Here is a 21,420-nt window from a genome sequence, read left to right as displayed (position 1 = left end):
CACTGTGTGTGTGTGTGTGTGTGTGTGTGTGTGTATATATATATATATATATATATATATATATATATAAAACTGCTTATTTAAACGCATGAAATTATGTAGATTTAATTTAAGAGGTTCAGTTAATATTTAAATCGAACATCAGAATAAAGAAAAAATGTGATCTGTTGAAATTGTCGAAATGTAGAAAATCATCATTTTGCCAGTCATCAACTTTCCAGTTTTGTAGTGACTGTGCTTCTTAGATTTCTGTGCTTGCTTGACAGAAAGGGAAGTTGTTGTAGCCCATTCACCTCAAATTCACTTTTTTCTCATACTGATATGCTTTTTTACTCACAGTAGCTGTAAAGAGTGTTTATTTATCTGAGCTACTATTTCCTTTTTGACAGCTTAAACCTGGCCATTTTCTCTTTTAACTCTTTTATCAACAAGGCTTTGGCATCAACATCTATGTAATGGTTAAAGTCAAAGAGATTACACCACCCCCACCACCCCCATCTTGATTATTGGTGCTTTTAGCGTGTACCTGGATGATTTTATGCATTGTACTGCTAACACAGGAAAGGCCAATTGAATAACTGCATAAATGAGCAGTAGTACTTACTGTAGCTTATCTTTTGGAAACAGAATACCACAGTATCAGCACCAACATGATATTCTACTTAGAGGCTATATACCGAGCAGGCATAACATTATGACCACTGGCAGGTGACGTGAATAACACTGATCATCTCTTCATCATGGCACCTGTTAGTGAGTGGGATATTTTAGGCAGCAACATATTGTCCTCAAAGCAGGAAAAATGGGCAAGTGTATGGATGTCAGTAAGTTTAACAATAGACAAATTGTGATGGCTAAACGACTGGGTCAAAGCATCTCCAAAATGCAGTTCTTGTGGGATGTTCCTGTTCTGCAGTGGTCAGTATCTATCAAAAGTGGTCCAAGGAAGGAACAGTGGTGGTCTTACAACAGGGTCATGGGTGGCCAGGGCTCACTGATGCACGTGAAGAGCGAAGGCTGGCCCGTGTGGTTCGATCCAACAGACGAGCTCCTGTAGCTCCTGTGGTTCCTGATAGAAAAGTTTCAGAATACGCTATGCATCACAGTTTTTGCATGTATTAGGCTGTGTAGCCACAGACCAGTCAGGGTGCCCATGCTGACCTCTGTCCACTGCTGAAATTGCTAACAATGGCCACGTGAGCATCAAAACTAGACCACAAAGCAATTCAAGAATGTGGCCTGGTCTAATGAATCACATTTTCCTTTACATCACGTGGATGGCCGAAAACACAAGGCACCAGGATGCACTGTGGGAAGAAGACAAGTCGGCAGTGTAATGCTTTGGGCATTGTTCTGCTGGGAAACCTTGGGTCCGGCGATCTATATGAGTGTTACTTTGACATGTACCACCTACTTAAGCATTGTTGCAGACCATGTATACACTTTAATGGAAAAGATATACCTGGATGGCGATGGCCTCTCAGCAGAATATTGCACCCTGCTACAAAGCAAAAATAGTTCAGGAATGGTTTGAGGAGCAGAACAACAAGTTTGCGTGTTGTGTTGAGTGTTGACTTGGCCTTTAAATTCTGTGCATTTTGTATTACTTTTAATCAGTCTGCAAAATATTTTTGTTCAACTGATCATTATTATTTCAGGAGAGTGTATATGCTGTTTCTATATTAACATTCTTAAAGCCACCCTTACAACTTTAGGGTCAGATATTTAAAAAATACAATTTTATTCATCTCTAAATATACTGTTATATCTGTTTTTAGATATATAAGGTGCTCATTCATAATATACAAATCTGTGGGTGTTTCTTTTTAAACATTTGCAAACTATAGTTTTTCCTTACATACTACACTGCTGTACATGTATGGCGTATAATTTAAAATTCAGACTTCAGTGAATCATGATGAATGTGTTAGAGCATGTGTAAAATAAATTATAACACAATGAGTTCATGTTGAAAAATATTGCAGTGTTTGTTTATGGATTTTTTCAGGCAGGAGCTGTGAAAAATGACTGAGGGAGTCTCAGCATTTTCTAAGTGAGTTAGTCATCTGTCTGCATGTTTTGGACACAAGTTTAATTTACTTCCAATTACAGTGGCTGGCTATCTCAAAACAGATTGATAAATTCTTGTTTGGATGGATCTGATTAGATTCATTTAGACTTATTTACTAAAATGGCTGTGTGGGTGCCTGAATATGCTCCAAATCAAAATTGAAACACATTGGCCAAATGTAATTACTTGAAATATGGACATATCACAGACAATATCTGGTTTGATTTGGACAATAAATTGTGTTTAGTCAATATTTCATTAATTCATTGTTTTGTTTATTTTCTTTATACTTTTCCTAGATTGAGTTTTTGTGGACTGAGGTAAGCCCAAATTTCTCCATTTCCCAGTCACAGATTTCTTGTTCTCCTTCAAGAGCCCCAGAAATTCTCAACCCAACTGTGAGATACGATCATCCGAGTGGATCCTGGTACTGCTCTAGGGTCTTAAACTGAACATCTCCCAGATTATAAACCTCCTCATCCTGTCCTGGAGATTATACTGCAACCCTACAGAGAAACCTCATGTCCATCACCTGTACTAACATTATTCTTTTAGCTACTTCCCACAGTCGAGGAAAGAGAAATAAATTATCAGTAAACTAAGAAATTTGTTAGTAAACTGAGCTTCTGCTTCACCACCACAGACTGTAAGTGATTGACAGACTGATTCTGTTTGAAGCAGCAGTGTAGCAAACACACTTTGTATTTCCTTAAATGTGCTAATTACTACAGTCTTCATGCCTCACTAAACAAATATGTCTCACAGTTTCTGTTTGCAGTAGATTTACTTCTTATAAACAGATGTTTATTAGCTATAGAAATACTCTTGATCTTGGGAATGCTGAGAGCGAGCTGAGGACACTGTCCACACACATTCACTCACTCATTTACAACCAGGGCCGGTTTAGTGTAACCAATCCATATGGCGCAGAGACGCCCAAACGAGCGCCTACAGGCCAAAGTTAGCCCATGGTCATTTTGCTGCCATGCCATATTTGAAAAGACCAGCTTCAGATGTCTTATTAGAGGTTGCTGAATAGCTGTATAAGGAACTGAACTCAACAATAAATTGAATTAATTTCTCTTCGGATTGGATTATTTCTCATTGTTCTACAAGTTTTACTATTTAGAGATTCCTATATATATATTTTTTAAATTACAGTATAATTGACGGGAACCATGGCAACTTCAATTTTGTTATAATATTTGTAAGACTGTACAATTGATTTTTGATCCATCATAGGAAAAGTGTTTTTTTGTAGCGGAATAGCAGAATGATTTTGGGAAGAACATATGCACATATTCAAAGACAGTAACTAGTGTTTCGGATTAAACTGGTGACCCTGGCGATCTAATCTAATCTAATCTAATTTTAATATATTATAAATTATTATAAACGCAATTATAAACGTATCCGCTAATTTATTAATAGTCATTTATTTCTTCACAAATGTAATTATCTATATTTATTTTATAGTTTAATTCATTCAGTCATTCCCGCGGACAGTAAACATGTTTAAGGATTTCTCCTCGCTATCTACAACTTTTTTTAATTTCCATATTGCCGGCGCAGTATTTACGTTGCGCTTCCGCATTCGTCGTCCACATGGATATTGTAGTCAATAAAACCGAAACTATCCGTTACGACTAAAGCAGCTGGGAATGCTTGAACACTGCAATACCCACAATGCCGTGCGGCTCATGCCGTCTCTGTGCACACGCAGCATTTGGCTAGCTGGGACGCCTGCTGAAAGTGAGTGAGCAACATTGGACTGACTGTGAGCTGAAACTGAGGTCTGACCTGCTGATCTGTCACTCAGCGCTTCACTGAGGTTCTTTGCGCGCTGCTTTACTAAAATATCTTAAAGTTATAAGACATTTTGAACACTTTAGACGCTGGTATTGTTTAATGCTTTAGCTTGTAGCTCTGGCTAAACAACTACCTGTCTGCTATATGCTGATATTATGAAAGTATATGTAAATATAGATATAGATGTGTAACACCAGCTATAATTATCTGTTTTATGACTTATACTTTTTTCACCTAAGAAATGAGTTAGCTAGCAGGCTAAGCAGGAGTTGATTTATAGCACTGTGGACTTTGATTCATTGGTTCGGACTAAACCAGTCCCTATGTAGAAGGACAACTAATTTAACCTGGTAAAGTGTTCAGTTACTAATCATTACTACCCGAGCTTAATCTGGTATATAAAGACACGAGTACAATAGCTTTGCCATACAATACAACTACGAGAACTGTGATGGACTATATTATGTTTGACTGTGGTGGACTTGATTGTGATGAACTAGCTTGTTATGGACTAGCTTGTGGTGGACTGTGATGGACTAGCTTGTGATGGACTAGTTTGAGGTGGCTTGTGATGGACTAGCTTGAGGTGGACTGTGATGGACTAGCTTGTGGTGGACTGTGATGGACTAGCTTGTGGTGGCTTGTTATGGACTAGCTTGTGGTGGATTGTGATGGACTAGCTTGTGGTGGACTGTGGTGGACTAGATTGTGGAGGATTGTGGTGGACTACCTTGTGGTGGACCCTGATAGACTAGCTTTTGATGGACTACCTTGTGGTGGACCGTGATGGACTAGCTTGTGGTGGACCGTGATGGACTAGCTTGTGGTGGACCGTGATGGACTAGCTTGTGGTGGACCCTGATAGACTAGCTTTTGATGGACTAGCTTGTGGTGGACCGTGATGGACTAGCTTGTGGTGGACTGTGATGGACTAGCTTGTGGTGGACTGTGATGGACTAGCTTGTGGTGGACTAGATTGTGGAGGATTGTGGTGGACTACCTTGTGGTGGACCCTGATAGACTAGCTTTGGATGGACTAGCTTGTGGTGGACCGTGATGGACTAGCTTGTGGTGGACCGTGATGGACTAGCTTGTGGTGGACCGTGATGGACTAGCTTGTGGTGGACCCTGATAGACTAGCTTTTGATGGACTAGCTTGTGGTGGACTAGCTTGTGGTGGACTGTGATGGACTAGCTTGTGGTGGACTGTGATGGACTAGCTTGTGGTGGACTAGATTGTGGAGGATTGTGGTGGACTACCTTGTGGTGGACCCTGATAGACTAGCTTTGGATGGACTAGCTTGTGGTGGACCGTGATGGACTAGCTTGTGGTGGACCGTGATGGACTAGCTTGTGATGGACTAGCTTGTGGTGGCTTGTTATGGACTAGCTTGTGGTGGATTGTGATGGACTAGCTTGTGGTGGACTAGATTGTGGTGGCTTGTGATGGACTAGCTTGTGGTGGACTGTGATGGACTAGCTTGTGGTGGACTGTGATGGACTAGCTTGTGGTGGACTGTGATGGACTAGCTTGTGATGGACTAGCTTGTGGTGGACTGTGATGGACTAGCTTGTGGTGGACCCTGATAGACTAGCTTTTGATGGACTACCTTGTGGTGGACCGTGATGGACTAGCTTGTGGTGGACCCTGATAGACTAGCTTTTGATGGACTACCTTGTGGTGGACCGTGATGGACTAGCTTGTGGTGGACCGTGATGGACTAGCTTGTGGTGGACTGTGATGGACTAGCTTGTGGTGGACTAGATTGTGGAGGATTGTGGTGGACTACCTTGTGGTGGACCCTGATAGACTAGCTTTGGATGGACTAGCTTGTGGTGGACCGTGATGGACTAGCTTGTGGTGGACCGTGATGGACTAGCTTGTGGTGGACCGTGATGGACTAGCTTGTGGTGGACCCTGATAGACTAGCTTTTGATGGACTAGCTTGTGGTGGACCGTGATGGACTAGCTTGTGGTGGACTGTGATGGACTAGCTTGTGGTGGACTGTGATGGACTAGCTTGTGGTGGACTAGATTGTGGAGGATTGTGGTGGACTACCTTGTGGTGGACCCTGATAGACTAGCTTTGGATGGACTAGCTTGAGGTGGACTGTGATGGACTAGCTTGTGGTGGACCGTGATGGACTAGCTTGTGGTGGACCGTGATGGACTAGCTTGTGGTGGCTTGTTATGGACTAGCTTGTGGTGGATTGTGATGGACTAGCTTGTGGTGGACTAGATTGTGGTGGCTTGTGATGGACTAGCTTGTGGTGGACTGTGATGGACTAGCTTGTGGTGGACTGTGATGGACTAGCTTGTGGTGGACTGTGATGGACTAGCTTGTGGTGGACTGTGATGGACTAGCTTGTGGTGGACCCTGATAGACTAGCTTTTGATGGACTACCTTGTGGTGGACCGTGATGGACTAGCTTGTGGTGGACCCTGATAGACTAGCTTTTGATGGACTACCTTGTGGTGGACCGTGATGGACTAGCTTGTGGTGGACCGTGATGGACTAGCTTGTGGTGGACTGTGATGGACTAGCTTGTGGTGGACTAGATTGTGGAGGATTGTGGTGGACTACCTTGTGGTGGACTACCTTGTGGTGGACCCTGATAGACTAGCTTTTGATGGACTAGCTTGTGGTGGACCGTGATGGACTAGCTTGTGGTGGACCGTGATGGACTAGCTTGTGGTGGACTGTGGTGGACTAGATTGTGGAGGATTGTGGTGGACTACCTTGTGGTGGACCCTGATGGACTAGCTTTTGATGGACTAGCTTGTGGTGGACCGTGATGGACTAGCTTGTGATGGACTAGCTTGTGGTGGACTAGCTTGTGATGGACTAGCTTGTGGTGGACTAGCTTGTGGTGGACTAGCTTGTGGTGGACTAGCTTGTGGTGGACTAGCTTGTGGTGGACTGTGGTGGACTAGCTTGTGGTGGACTGTGGTGGACTAGCTTGTGGTGGACTAGCTTGTGGTGGACTAGCTTGTGGTGGACTAGCTTGTGGTGGACTGTGGTGGACTAGCTTGTGATGGACTAGCTTGTGGTGGACTGTGGTGGACTAGCTTTCAGTCTGGTCTGATGAAAGGATTTGAAATGCAAACTAATATAATATGTGAATCGTGTATAGACCATTTCAATGGCCATTCGTTCATGTAAGGAACTGATATCTTTGGTCCTTTTCCGTTTCTGGTTGGCTGATAGTGATGGGAAAATTGGATCATTTTAGTGACTTGGTTCTTTGAAAATTTTTCAGCAAAATGATGACACAATTTTGTTTATTTTGTTCCTTTGATCGGAAATCAAATAAAATGTAATATTTTCAATAAGGAGATCCTCCAACAGGTCTACACAAATGTTCTATAAGCACACCAAATGGAAATAACATGAAATATTTATTCCTCACTAAATCTTTGTGCGAAAACCTCTACTGTTTGGCCGTATGTTCACGTGTTATTGGTAGATATTCAATATTAGTCTATAGTTATTATGAACTCTTTCCACCTTGTGAAATCTTGTGAACTGTAATCATTTATTTATTAATTTTGAGATTAGGATTCAATCAGTAAAATAGGCTAAATGTCAGAACTCAGAATACATCATAACTTGGTAAAGATGGTGTGTAATTTCATGACCACAGGAAAAACAAACAAACAGGCCCCATAGCTATGCTACACACTATAGTGTATTAGTGAATTTCTCATAAAGTTGGGCGGCTACAGTAGCTGACGCATTGGGTTTCTTGTATTTGTTCAGTCTTGTTTGAATTCATCATTTTATGTACACTATATTATACTTGTTTATACATTACAAGTGATTTCACCTGCTCACACCTGCCTGGATTATAAGTCTTAGTGAGAAATCTTTGGCACAGGTTATATTATGTTTTTTTGTGCATCTTGACTATTTTGATAAAAATGTTCCATATAAAACCATGATTCATCTAACACAGTTGAATGTGGTTGCTTGAACCATCTCTGGAGGTCAGATTCATGTAAATGATTTTTCCTCTTGAAATTCTAATTCAGCTTTTCCTCCAAACTCTTCATGTCATAAACCAAATCACACTTCATGACTGCAGAAGCTGCTGAGGAAAAGCTACAAAACCTTTTGTAAACAGAAAGTAGGTGGTCAAAAGATTCAGGATGGCTTTATACATATTAATGTGTGGCACAACAATCAGTTGTGAATCGGATGAGTTGAAGTCAAGTGCAAATCCTGACTGATTTAAAAAGGCGTTTCAGAAGTGCATCTTTCTAATAGCTTTTGTGTGGAAATGTATTACACAGTGCCAGCTGGAGAACAGGTTTCCTTTGATAACTTGGTTCCTCAGACACTCAGATCCATGTTCATCATCTATAGCAGGGGTCGCCAACTGGCGGACTCCGGTCCGAACCTGGACCCCAAGATGCGTCCAGCCGGACCACGAAACCTTTTCACATAATGAACTAAATATATGGCAACAAGCTATTTTGTAATAAAATCACGTTTATATCAGGCACATCAAGGGCAGCTCAGTAGAGCAGTAGAGCCGCTACAGTTCCTATGCTCACTGTTGCTACGATCAGGCGTGCAGTTGCGCATGCAGTGAAGGCAGCAGAGAGCGGCGCGCAAACCGAGGAAACTTTCAGTGAGTGAAAAACAATGGCGTTCTCAAAATTAAGGAAAGTTGATGCTGAAAACCGAGTTTTCCGAGATGAATGGGTGGAAAAATACGCATTTATTATTCCTGCATCGAGAGGCGTGTCTCATTTGCTCGGAGTCTGTTGCCAAAAGCGAAAACATTAAACGGCATTACGAAACTAAACATAGACATTTTAATGAAACTTACTCTCAGCAGTCAACAGCGAGTCTATGAGTGTTCACTGAGATTACAGTGGATTTTAGGAAAAGATAACAAACCCTTTATAGATTATATTTACATTTCAATTGAGGTTATTTACATTTTTATGGACTTAAAGGAACTGTACAAATAAACAGAGGAAAGGTATCTTGCACTTTCATTTATTTATTTATTTATTTATTTTAACACTGGCACTTTATTTTACTTTATTTTGTTTGTTTCTGAATGATATTGCTGGTGATATATTTACCAATGCAACTTGAAGCATAGAAGAGATCAATGTTAAATATTAGATATATTTAGTTAGGTAGAGACAAGTGTTGAGTTTAAATGTGATTGTCTGAACCAGTGAGGTATGTGTTCATTACTTATGGTCTGTAATCTCAGTTCAGGAGAAATACAATCACTTCAGCTTTTCCTCCAAACTCTTCATGTCATAAACCAAATCACACTTCATGACTGCAGAAGCTGCTGAGGAAAAGCTACAAAACCTTTTGTAAACAGAAAGTAGGTGGTCAAAAGATTCAGGATGGCTTTATACATATTAATGTGTGGCACAACAATCAGTTGTGAATCGGATGAGTTGAAGTCAAGTGCAAATCCTGACTGATTTAAAAAGGCGTTTCAGAAGTGCATCTTTCTAATAGCTTTTGTGTGGAAATGTATTACACAGTGCCAGCTGGAGAACAGGTTTCCTTTGATAACTTGGTTCCTCAGACACTCAGATCCATGTTCATCATCTATAGCAGGGGTCGCCAACTGGCGGACTCCGGTCCGAACCTGGACCCCAAGATGCGTCCAGCCGGACCACGAAACCTTTTCACATAATGAACTAAATATATGGCAACAAGCTATTTTGTAATAAAATCACGTTTATATCAGGCACATCAAGGGCAGCTCAGTAGAGCAGTAGAGCCGCTACAACAGTTCCTATGCTCACTGTTGCTACGATCAGACGTGCAGTTGCGCATGCAGTGAAGGCAGCAGAGAGCGGCGCGCAAACCGAGGAAACTTTCAGTGAGTGAAAAACAATGGCGTTCTCAAAATTAAGGAAAGTTGATGCTGAAAACCGAGTTTTCCGAGATGAATGGGTGGAAAAATACGCATTTATTATTCCTGCATCGAGAGGCGTGTCTCATTTGCTCGGAGTCTGTTGCCAAAAGCGAAAACATTAAACGGCATTACGAAACTAAACATAGACATTTTAATGAAACTTACTCTCAGCAGTCAACAGCGAGTCTATGAGTGTTCACTGAGATTACAGTGGATTTTAGGAAAAGATAACAAACCCTTTATAGATTATATTTACATTTCAATTGAGGTTATTTACATTTTTATGGACTTAAAGGAACTGTACAAATAAACAGAGGAAAGGTATCTTGCACTTTCATTTATTTATTTATTTATTTATTTTAACACTGGCACTTTATTTTACTTTATTTTGTTTGTTTCTGAATGATATTGCTGGTGATATATTTACCAATGCAACTTGAAGCATAGAAGAGATCAATGTTAAATATTAGATATATTTAGTTAGGTAGAGACAAGTGTTGAGTTTAAATGTGATTGTCTGAACCAGTGAGGTATGTGTTCATTACTTATGGTCTGTAATCTCAGTTCAGGAGAAATACAATCACTTCAGCTTTTTTCTTTGATTTATACTTTTTTCTTTATTTATAATGTGTACAATATTAATGTTGTCTACACTCTTTAGTCCGGCAAAAAGCATCAATTCATGTTTTTAGGTATATAATTGTCCGGACCTCAGCTGGCAAGGAGGGTTCATTTACTGGACCTCAAGCTATTTTAGTTGAAGACCCCTGATCTATACTTTATAACTGCAGCTGTCTAAGCTTAAACCAGTGAGCTAATTAAATATTAAAGGCTATTAGAAGACCGGACTGAAGTCACACTAACTCTGATACACTCTGCAGACAAAAGTATTGGGACGCCCGAGTTGTGGTGGCAGTACATTTTCCCCTTCACTTGAATAAGGAGACCTAAACCGATTTTAAAGTGAGCTTCATGAAAATATGCTTTACATGGATTGAAGTGGAAGATCTTGAGTGGCCTGCTGTAGCGCTCTAAACCTCACCCTATTGAACACCTTTGGGATGAATTGGAACACTGACTGCACCCCCCCCAAATCATAATGATTCACATGCTCATGATATCGATGCAATTGCTGGCGCTATTAGCACTCCGCATTCGGATGTTGACAAACAACCAGATAACCCGTGCCTCACCCAACAGCCTTTCGAAAGTGATCGAGAGGAGGAGCCTTTGTTACAAAAGAACGAGACTGCACCCACACCCGTTCAAGATCTGGAGAAGGAAAATAGGCAACTGCGTGAAGCTCAGGCCGCCATTCAGGAGGAACTCTGACAATTAAAAATGCTTTATAAGAATATGCAGAATTGAACAGTAAAGCAGCAGGCAGCTTTGCTAGCTCCTCAGCAACAGCGGATCAAAGATACTCCAGTCCCATTGTCCGGAACTATCTATCGATCACCTGCAGTGGTGGTGCCCAGGCCAGTGCCCTATATTCTGCGGCCTACTCCCCATGAACACCAAGCGCCACCTAGAGAGAGTCCCTCAAATTCAGAAGCAGATACATATACCTACGGGACAAGCCCACAGCCTGATGCCGATCATAATCTGCTATATCCTTCCTTGATGGGGCGGCTTCAGAGTACTTTGTGTCCTGAGGGGTCCTATAGGGGACTCTGACCCCAGCTTCTGAGCAAGCTGGGATATGCGAAGAACAAATTTCACTGTGCTGTAATGTATATGTGACAAATCAAGGCTATTCTTCCTCTATTCTATTCAGTTGTATTTCCACGCTTCACCAACAGTTGTATTTCCACGCTTCACCACTAGTTTATCAGTCGATAAGTTACCTCTGTGACATCATACCACTAGAGGGAGATGAACATTTTTACCACTCATGATAAGTTACCTCTGTGACATCACAGTGCATCGTTCTCCTTCAAGAGTATAAAAGGCCAAAACACAGAGCAGCCATGGTCGTTCAACATCACGCAACCTACAGAACAGAAGCTAGCAGATGATAGCAAGAGACACCTAACACACGATCAAGCCAAGTAAAGTATGAGTGTTCTGAATCCTGTACTGTGTTTACTGACACCCTGATCAGCGCACACCAGATAGTGAAACTCCCTTACATTTGGTCTTAGATAGTAACCTTAAAAAAAAAAAAAAAAACGATTTTGTCCTTTTCACCTAATATCATTGTGTTCTTTTTACTGTAGTGTTAATGGAGGGGGAAAAAGTTTTAAAATCCATTAACATTCCAGGTATTTTATTGCACACACAGTTGATGATAAGCTGTAGGCAGTCGGCTTGGAGCGCAGCTTGTCGTATATGTTTTTTATTTTTTTATTTTTTTGAGCTTCTCACACCGATTAAAGACTCATTAACCTTGCATTACACAAGCCTTTCACTTTCTATACTGTTGTTCTTTTTCTGTTCTGGAAATGTCCAGTTATGCTCCACTTCACAAAGAGATCTGTTGTATTAATTTATAAGAGGTGAGGGGCAAAAACAAAAAGCTCAGTGCTGCCTAATCAGGCAGTATGTAGATGGGAGTGATGGGTTCAGGTTTCTTTTTTATTCATGTGCATTCACGTTCTTTAACTTTCAAGCGCAAAAGTAAATAGAATATAATACTGGATATATCAGGATCAGAAGTAACTCATGACTCATGTTCTGTAAAGCACTCATATTAATATTTAGCATTGCTTGTTCTTCTTAACAGGCACTTTTACTGCATGACTACATGTTCTCTCCATCGGCCGACTGAGCCACAGCGCCATGGCTCCTCCTCGACTTACCGGTGCATTGCGCTCTTTCTCTACGGTTAGCAAGCAGGAGGACGTCTCACTCAACCAGTATGATTTAAAGGCAAGACAAATCACTACATGTTTCAGAACAACATTTTTTAAATTTATTTTATTATTTCTTTTCTGTTTAGGGGCATAAAGTCAATATTCTTAGATATCTTAGTTTGATACATTCAGTTTGTTTAAGCTTTTTTGGAGAAACTACACATTTAAATGTTGCTGTATTTGTATCAAAGCTCCAGAAAGGAACTAAAAACCAGTTTGCTGCACTTATTCATATTTCATATCAATATTCATATTTTTCATGATATCCTGTCAAAAGTGAAGAGACACTGTTTGTAGTTATTTTCAGACTTCATTGTTCCATTATTTCAGGATACTCGGGTGAAATACAAAAACGAGGATACTATCAATGTGCGCTAGTGAGTAGACTCCTGAAAGACAGTCTGCAAGCCTATGTCCTTGAACATGTGTCTCTATGAAGCTAGTCATCCATTTTTTTTTTTCCCCTACATTATTTATGTCCTTGTGCCACACACTTCCTCGATCCTTCACATCCCTCCTCATCTTGATTTTTTCATTAATCAGTCCATCTCCATCAGTCCAGCCCATTTCCTTTTTCGTTTTTTTTTAGGAGTGTGCTTCTGATTTACATTCTATCAACAGCTCAGCTTTAAATAGTTTAAAGTGGCAAACATACGCTTATACAGTGGCATGGTGTTAAAGCAGCTTATTATCTAAACTTGGTTATTCAACTAGGGACTTTACAAAAGTTGCATAAAATTGCATTTATATGTGGAGATTTTACCAAAGCGAGCGATTGGTTCCCCCCAGCTTAGACGAAAGAGTTTAGTTTTATGGTTTTTGTGGATTTCTTGTGCAGGCCAAACGTTTGAAAAGGCAGGAGCTGTTTGCCAGAGAGGGTCTGAACTGGGCAAAGGTGGTCCAATTTTTCACACAAAATCTCGAGAAGAAGGAACAACAGCGAGAGTCTCGGGAGCTGAAAAATCTTCTACAAGCGGCCAAGCAGATAGGTATAGTATCTATGGTAACTGATTTTCTAGAAAATCCCTGCATCTTGTCTGTTTTTTCAGGACTGGTATTGTGCTTATTGTGATAAGATTTGTTGAGCCTATCCACACCTACTGCCTGAAAATATTTTCACATATCTTCTGCACCTATTACTTGCACAATGAACGAAAACTGAATGAAGTTGGGTTTATCCTGTATGGTTTTCTGATCGAATTTGCTGTCACAAACCGTATACTTTTATACCATTTCATTCTGGAAGAATGTTTGGTTGTGAATCAAGCACCAGACGCTGATTTGGATGTGACTTCAGACACTGTTGATGCAAGGGTCAAGAATGATTTTGTTTTTCTTATTAAAATCTCCTAGAAATTCAGTTGCTATGCTATGAAATATAAGGACAACATATAGTATGACCAGAAATATGCAACATCCGCAGTAAATACGATATAAACAATGGCAAAAAAAAACGACGAAAGGACCTTACTAAAGGACCAAAAACAAAAATCTTCTTACCACAAGCTCACTGTTTATATGATCTTTCATTTTCTACAGATCATTCGGCTTGATAAATGTAGTCATTTCTTTTAGTATCATAATAATATAATCTGCTATAGAGAACACATTTTACAGCATAGTTATTCAATTTTTTTTCTAGAATTCAGTCAAGATTTTATTGGGATCATCCCGTACTCATTTGCGACTGATGAAATGGCACGGTCTAAAACCAGCTTCAGCCAACCGCGAGCGCTAAATATTTTTTAGAAGGCATAAAGTGAAGGTCATTTATCTCACACCACCAATGTACCCCAGTGTCGAATGTAACCAGTCACGAAGGTGAATGTCACAACGCTGTAGTGTTCAGCTTTCCTGATGCGTTTCATAATTAGATTAGATGCAAATCCTCAGAAAGGATTCTTAGTCAAACTGTGCTGCATACTGTGTCCTATCACACAGCTCACATTACTGTTCTGATCCTGTTGTCAGGGGACAGAGGAGGTCGGTCGCAGGCAAAGCAGCAGGGCACGGATTGCGACGTGGCAGGGCATCTCTGTTCCGCTAATCCCACTTTCCACTATACATCTTGTGAATGCAAGCAAGACTCTGCTCACAGCACGTCTGGAGTATTTGCGATAGAAATCAAAGCCAAAAAAGGATTGTTTTTTTGTTGTTGTTTTGTAAATGAATAGCTGATAAAAGTCTGTGATAAACAGCTCAGTGGGGTCGAGCAAGATGATGCCCAGACGATGCTGTATCTTAATTAACAAAACAACAATTAGATTCTCATTTAAATATCTATAAACAGGGTTTCCGCAGGGTTCTTAAAAAGTCTTAAATTCGCTGTTCCAGGTCGTAAATAATTTTACACAGGTCTTAATTTTCTGATCTCCGTGTACTGAGACATCAGAACTCTACAATGTTTTTGTTTGTTTGTTTCCGTGGTGGTGTAGTCCTTTTTTTTCTAGTCCAAATCCAATTTGCTGTATTACGACAATGAGACCAACATGCAAACAAGTTTTCTGGTATTTGCGTGAATCTTTCTCTGATTGTACCACAGATGTAAAACGGTTTTATTTTCAGCTATAGGGAAGTGCATGTTTAGTGATACTATGCTTGAAAAAAATTTTTAGTGCTCGGTTAGAGCTAACAGCATTATTTGTGGGTGTGTTTTTGGTGTTGTGATATAGATCTTAAATTTCATTGTTAATGGTCAAAAACAAGGTTTTAAAAAGACTTAAATATAAGGTTTACATTTAATTAACTGCTTTAATAAAAAATCTCTCTCTCTCTCTCTCTCTCTCTCTCTCTCTCTCTCTCTCTCTCTCTCTCTCTCTATATATATATATATATATATATATATATATATATATATATATATATATATATATATATATATAACACACACACACACACACACAGGCGATCAAAATTAGAGAACAATTTATAAACAATTGATCAATTCTGAAATAATGTCATCTTCAATGCTCAACAGTTGAAGCAGTTTTTGTCCTGTCTATACCATGCTACCAGAACACCTTTTTCACAAAATAACCAAGGCATTTAAAAAAAAAAAAACATTATTTTGCAGAAAACACACTGATCAAAATTAGAGAACGCTTTCAGATACCTCCCAGTTATTGGTGTTAATCTGGTACCTGGTGCTAATTTCCTTGATTATCTGTCAACCCCTATTTAACTGGCAGCCTAACTTCCAGTTTCACCGACTCTGCAAGATGGTGGGCCGTTCTAAAGTGACTGAAAGCCTCCGGCAGCATGTTGTTCAGATGAAGCCCACAGGGATGACCCTATCAGCCATAGCAAGACAAGTTGGTCGTTCCAAATCTGTGATTTCAAGAATATTGAATCTTTACATCACAAACTCATTCAAGTCCGCCAAGAAGGCTGGTCGTCCACAGAAGACAAATACAAGAGAGGACAGGATACTGCGGAGGATCTCAGTGGGCAATCGTTTCCACACTGCAGCTGGAATTGCTGACCAGTTCAGCGCTGAACAGGGTAAGGGTCTGTCTCGTCATACAGTGTCTCGACGTTTAAGAGCTTTTGGACTGAAAGCCGACTCTGCAGTGACCAAACCTCTCATTAGCAGAAAGAATCAAAAGGCTAGACTAAGCATGTTGTGTGGACAGAGGAGAACTGATCCAAAGTTCACTTCAGTGATGAAAGCAAGTTTAATTTATTTGGGTCCGATGGGAAACATTATGTTCGGCGACAAATTGGAGAAAGACTGAACCCAAAGTGTGTAAAGAAGTCAGTGAAAAGTGGAGGAGGAAGTGTCATGGTTTGGGGCATGTTTTCTGCAGCAGGAGTTGGGCCTCTTATACAGCTACATGGCAGAGTGAATGCAAATGTTTATCAGAACCTTCTTCAACAACATATGGTTCCTTCCCTGCGTTCATCACCCAATCAGCCCGCAGTGTTCATGCAGGACAACGCTCCATGTCCCACAGCAAAACGGGTAAAGCAGTTCCTTGAAACTGAAAACACACAATAATGACATGGCCTGCCCAGAGTCCTGATCTCAACCCAATAGAGAACCTCTGGAAAATCCTTGGCGTCAAAGTTATGGCCAAGAAACCCACTACAGTCACCAAACTGTGGAGGAGACTGGAAGAAGAGTGGACCAAAATCACACCAGAGCAGCGTGAGAGACTAGTGCTGTCCTGTTGCCGCAGATGTGCTGAAGTCATTCAGAGCAGAGGCCTGGACACTTCCTACTAATTGCTGACTGTTGTAACCTTCAGAAAATAGTGTTGTAATCTTTTTCCATGCTACAGTCATTGTTGTTCTCAAATTTTGATCAGTGTGTTTTCTGAAAAATAATGTATATATTTTTTGGAAATGGTTGTTTTGTGGAAAAGGTGTTTATTGAAACAAAAATGCTGTAGTTTATTCACTTTGTTTCTGTGTAGTAAAAAAAAAAGAAATGCAGTAATCTAATAAATGAAAGTACAAAGGCTCACTTTCAGGTGATTTTGCTAGAACACTATTTTAATGCCAAACAGAGATACGTGTGTTTAACTGGTATAAATCACACAAAGGTTGGATCTAAATTATAACGCTATTCTAAAATGTTACTGTTACCTTTCCTAATTCAACATTTCCCCAGTAGCAAAAAAAATAAAAAAATACCCTTTCCCTCCTGGTTCCTCAGTGCTGTTCTCTATGAAAACAAATATTTTATAGCTGAAATTTTTGTTATGCTAAAAGTACTAAGGTGTGATTGCATATCGAATACAGTTTATACAGTGTCCTCTCTGCATTCTGTAAACAGTCCACTCGGAAACGTCCACATCAAGAATAAAGTACCGTTCTCCACGTTTCCACGTTTTAAAACACACAGAAATGAGCAATTACTTATAGACAATGAGCGGTAGATAGAGAGCGAGCTGCATTCCGAGAATTTTAATTGGCCAAAAATCCTCATCTTCCCATCTTTTGGTCATATTTCCTCCTTTTAATTGGACATTAAGCCCCCTTTCACTCGCATTGTTTAAAATTTCTGTGGCTAGCGTTGGTTTGAAATTTTTCTTCAGCTGTAAATGCATGAGCAGTGACGTGAAAGGGGGTTTAATTGTTTCCCCACATAGTACAGAGGCACTTTTGTGGGTCTACATAGTAATCACTGGGTTTTCTGTGTTCTCTGTGAACTTTGCAGTGGGTGCAGATTCCGGACAGGATGCCATCGAAAGTGCTGCAGTTTTCTTGTTCAAGACGTTCCAGAACAAAGAGCAGGTCAGCCATGAAGAGACCCGGGCTATTAAGCAGATGTTCGGACCTTTCCCGGCTTCAGCAGTCGAAACTGCCTGTGCTGCAGTCAGCCAGCTGGTGGCTCAGCACGGAGAGTCCCAGGTGGAAGCTTTCATCCAGACCCAGACGTCAAACAAGTCTACCGGCACGTATTTTGGACAGAACATCACCTTCTCTTTTGAGACGTATGCCTTAGACAGTTCAGATAGTCTCCCGTTAGACGAGGACAAAGGTGATGGGCCAAGTCTGGACTTCAACAGCTTTTTGAGCAACCATGCCAACGGGCGTAGCACTGGTATAGAGAGTGCTGGAGCACAGTCCGTGAAGCAGAGCAGCAGTGCTGACCGCTCCATCCTTAGAAGTGAGGTGGAGAAGTACCTAAGTGGAGGCAACATGGGTTCGTCCAGTGTGGAGGAGCTCTGTACCTCACTGTTTGAGATGCTGGCTTCCACCAGGAGTGATGATGAACTTCAGAATGAGGTAAGAGCCTACACTTGGATCTACACTTGGCATGTAGAGAGCACAGCTTCTCCCAAAATACATACTCATCTACTGTTTTGAGGGGGAAAAACAGTTTTTTATGGGAAAATAATCATTATTGAGGTGAACTATACCATCTTATATAAATCTTTTCACAGAAAACTGTTTTGACAATTCAACACTATGCTGGTAGTAACAGTTGTGGATTATTAGGGAAATACTTTTTTTAGTTTCTATTTTCACTTCTTTCTTTCTTTCTTTCTTTCTTTCTTTCTTTCTTTCTTTCCTCCTCCTTTCTTTCTTTCTTTCTTTCTTCCTTTCTTTCTTTCTTTTTCCCTCCTCCATTCTTTCTTTCTTTCTTTTTCCTTCCTTCTTTCCTCCCTCCCTCCTTTCTTTCTTTCTTTCTTTCTTTCTTTCTTTCTTTCTTTCTTTCTTTCTTTCTTTCTTTCTTTCTTTCTTTCTTTCTTTCTTTCTTTCTTTTTTCTTTCTTTCCTTTTTCCTCCGTCCTTTCTTTCTTTCCTCCCTCCTTTCTTTCCTTCTTTCCTTTTTCCTCCCTCCTTTCTTTCTTTCCTCCCTCCTTTCTTTCTTTCTTTCTTTCTTTCTTTCTTTCTTTCTTTCTTTCTTTCTTTCTTTCTTTCTTTCTTTCTTTCTTTCTTTCTTTCTTTCTTTCTTTCTTTCTTTCTTTCTTTCTTTCTTTCTTTCTTTCTTTCTTTCTTTCTTTCTTTCTTTCATCCCTCCTTTCATCCCTTCTTTCTTTCTTTCTTTCTTTCTTTCTTTCTTTCTTTCTTTCTTTCTTTCTTCCCTCCCTCCCTCCCTCCTTTCTTTCTTTCTTTCGTCCTTGAAAAGTATTAGTTGGAGGCACACAATTGTATAAGGTGTTTTCAAATGCAGTAGCATGACATTTAAACTAAGAGACCCAAACCTGTTCCAGCATGACAATGCTCCAAAGCCAGCTTCATGAAGATATCGCTTCATGGTTTTGGAGAAGATCTTGAGTTGCCTCTGACCTCAACCCTACTGAACACCTTTAAGATGAATTTAAATGCTGACTGCACCCAAATCCCTCCTCAAGTTCCCTGATGCCCTTGTGGTTAAATGAACACTAGCCTCTATAAGCACACTTCAAAATCTAGTGGAACATCTTCCTAGAAGAGTTCAAGTTCAAGTTGATTTCTATAGCGCTTCTCACAATGGACATTATCTCAAAGCAGCTTTACAGAGCTTAAGAATGAAAGGGAATGATGCGTGTTTATCCCTGATGAGCAGTCTGGGGCGACTGTGCCAAGGAGAAACTCCCTCTATTATACGATTCTTATGGTCAGGTGTTCACAAACTATTGTCCATATAGTGAACGTGTGGACAAATGTGGACATAACCTGTGGACATAACTATCTGACCGATATGTGGGTGTGTGTCAATCTGTTGTCCTACAATATTGGAAGCACAGGATTATATAAGGCTTTGTGTGCTGTTCACATCACATTCCAGGGGGATTTAATCTGGAATGCAATGATTAAAAAGCCCATGAGTGTGAAAGTCTGCTGTCCTCACATAGCAAAAATTACAACATTATAATGTTTATTAGTGTAATATTAATGGATATTATTTATAGTTTATCCACAAATCCTAAGTCACATTTCTTTCTTTCTTTCTTTCTTTCTTTCTTTCTTTCTTTCTTTCTTTCTTTCTTTCTCTCCTCCCTCCCTCCTCTGTCTTTCTTTCTTTCTGTCTTTCTTTCTTTCTTTCTTTCTTTCTTTCTTTCTTTCTTTCTTTCTTTCTTTCTGTCTTTCTTTCTTTCCTCCCTCCTTTCTTTCTTTCTTTCTTTCTTTCTTTCTTTCTTCTTTCTTTCTTTCTTTCTTTCTTTCTTTCTTTCTTTCTTCCTTTCTTTCTTTCTGTCTTTCTGTCTTTCTTTCTTTCTTCTTTCTTTCTTTCTTTCTGTCTTTCTTTCTTTCTTTTTCTTTTCTTTCTTTCTTTCTTTCTTTCTTTCTTTCTTTCTTTCTTTCTTTCTTTCTTTCTTTCTTTCTTTCTTTCTTTCTTTCTTTCTTTCTTTCTTTCTTTCTTTCTTTCTCTCCTCCCTCCTCCTCTGTCTTTCTTTCTTTCTTTCTTTCTTTCTTTCTTTCTTTCTTTCTTTCTTTCTTTCTTTCTTTCTTTCTCTCCTCCCTCCTCTGTCTTTCTTTCTTTCTTTCTTTCTTTCTTTCTTTCTTTCTTTCTTTCTTTCTTTCTTTCTTTCTTTCTTTCTTTCTTTTTTCTTTTTTCTTTCTTCCCTCCTCCTTTCTTTCTTTCTTTTTTCTTTCTTTCTTTCTTTCTTTCTTTCTTTCTTTCTTTCTTTCTTTCTTTCTTTCTTTCTTCTTTCTTTCTTTCTTTCTTTCTTTCTTTCTTTCTTCTTCTTTCTTTCTTCCTTCCTCCCTCTTCTTTCTTTCTTTCTGTCTTTCTTTCTTTCTTTCTTTCTTTTTCTTTATTATCTGTAATCAGCTGACTGTTGTCACTTGAACTAAACCATCATCTTCCGAGTCTTATTGTGTAGCACCTGCGATTTCTTTTTCTTTTTTTTAATGTTTCTCACGTAGGTGACATTTGGAACCTCACTCTCTCACTGGCGCCTTCAGATGTGGGATGCCCTTTGTCTACAAGGCCCACTATGCTTCTCTTTTGCGAGTGACTCTAAAGTTAATGGCAAAGTTGAAAGCATTTCCACTTACTGCCTTTAAGCTTGACAGAGGTAGAGGGGAGGGCATACAAATAGTAGAACCCAGCGTTTACATTTTTTACTTTTTTGCTTTAAAAATGGCAGCTGCTGCAACAGCAAATGCTGCACATTAGGAGTTGGGTGGGTGTGGGGGTGTGGAGGGTGAGTAGTGAGCCATTTGATGATAAGGATTAAAGCTCATTCAGATTAGCATAGAAACTAAAATAATGTGAACAGACAGAAGAATGATAGTTTGTCCTCTGTCCTGTTCAGGGTCACAGTGGATCCAAATGAACACTAGGTGCAAGATGAGCATTACATCCTCCATGAGATACCACACATTCACACACATGTAGGGACAGTTG

The 21,420-nt window shown here is 39.9% G+C and overlaps 1 protein-coding gene across 5 annotated transcripts in view; it reads left to right on the top strand.

Annotated features, from left to right (window-relative positions):
- The window catches only part of ascc3 (activating signal cointegrator 1 complex subunit 3), a 159,938-nt gene that overhangs the window by 4,566 nt on the left and 133,952 nt on the right, over nucleotides 1-21,420 (top strand). The window contains exons 1-4 of one of the 5 annotated variants that reach the window (XM_046847273.1): nucleotides 3,738-3,823; nucleotides 12,507-12,652; nucleotides 13,475-13,625; nucleotides 17,798-18,369. In XM_046847273.1, the coding sequence (XP_046703229.1) occupies nucleotides 12,563-12,652; nucleotides 13,475-13,625; nucleotides 17,798-18,369 (813 nt within the window). In that variant the 5' untranslated portion in view covers nucleotides 3,738-3,823; nucleotides 12,507-12,562. Of the gene's footprint in view, nucleotides 1-3,737; nucleotides 3,903-11,813; nucleotides 11,833-12,506; nucleotides 12,653-13,474; nucleotides 13,626-17,797; nucleotides 18,370-21,420 lie in introns of those variants that run through there. The other 4 variants (XM_046847272.1, XM_046847276.1, XM_046847277.1 and 1 more) reach the window with 4 other exon arrangements.

Source organism: Silurus meridionalis, chromosome 4 (assembly GCF_014805685.1).
Source record: "Silurus meridionalis isolate SWU-2019-XX chromosome 4, ASM1480568v1, whole genome shotgun sequence".
In the NCBI taxonomy this organism is placed as follows: domain Eukaryota; kingdom Metazoa; phylum Chordata; class Actinopteri; order Siluriformes; family Siluridae; genus Silurus; species Silurus meridionalis.
This window is presented reverse-complemented; position numbering and strand designations above follow the sequence as displayed.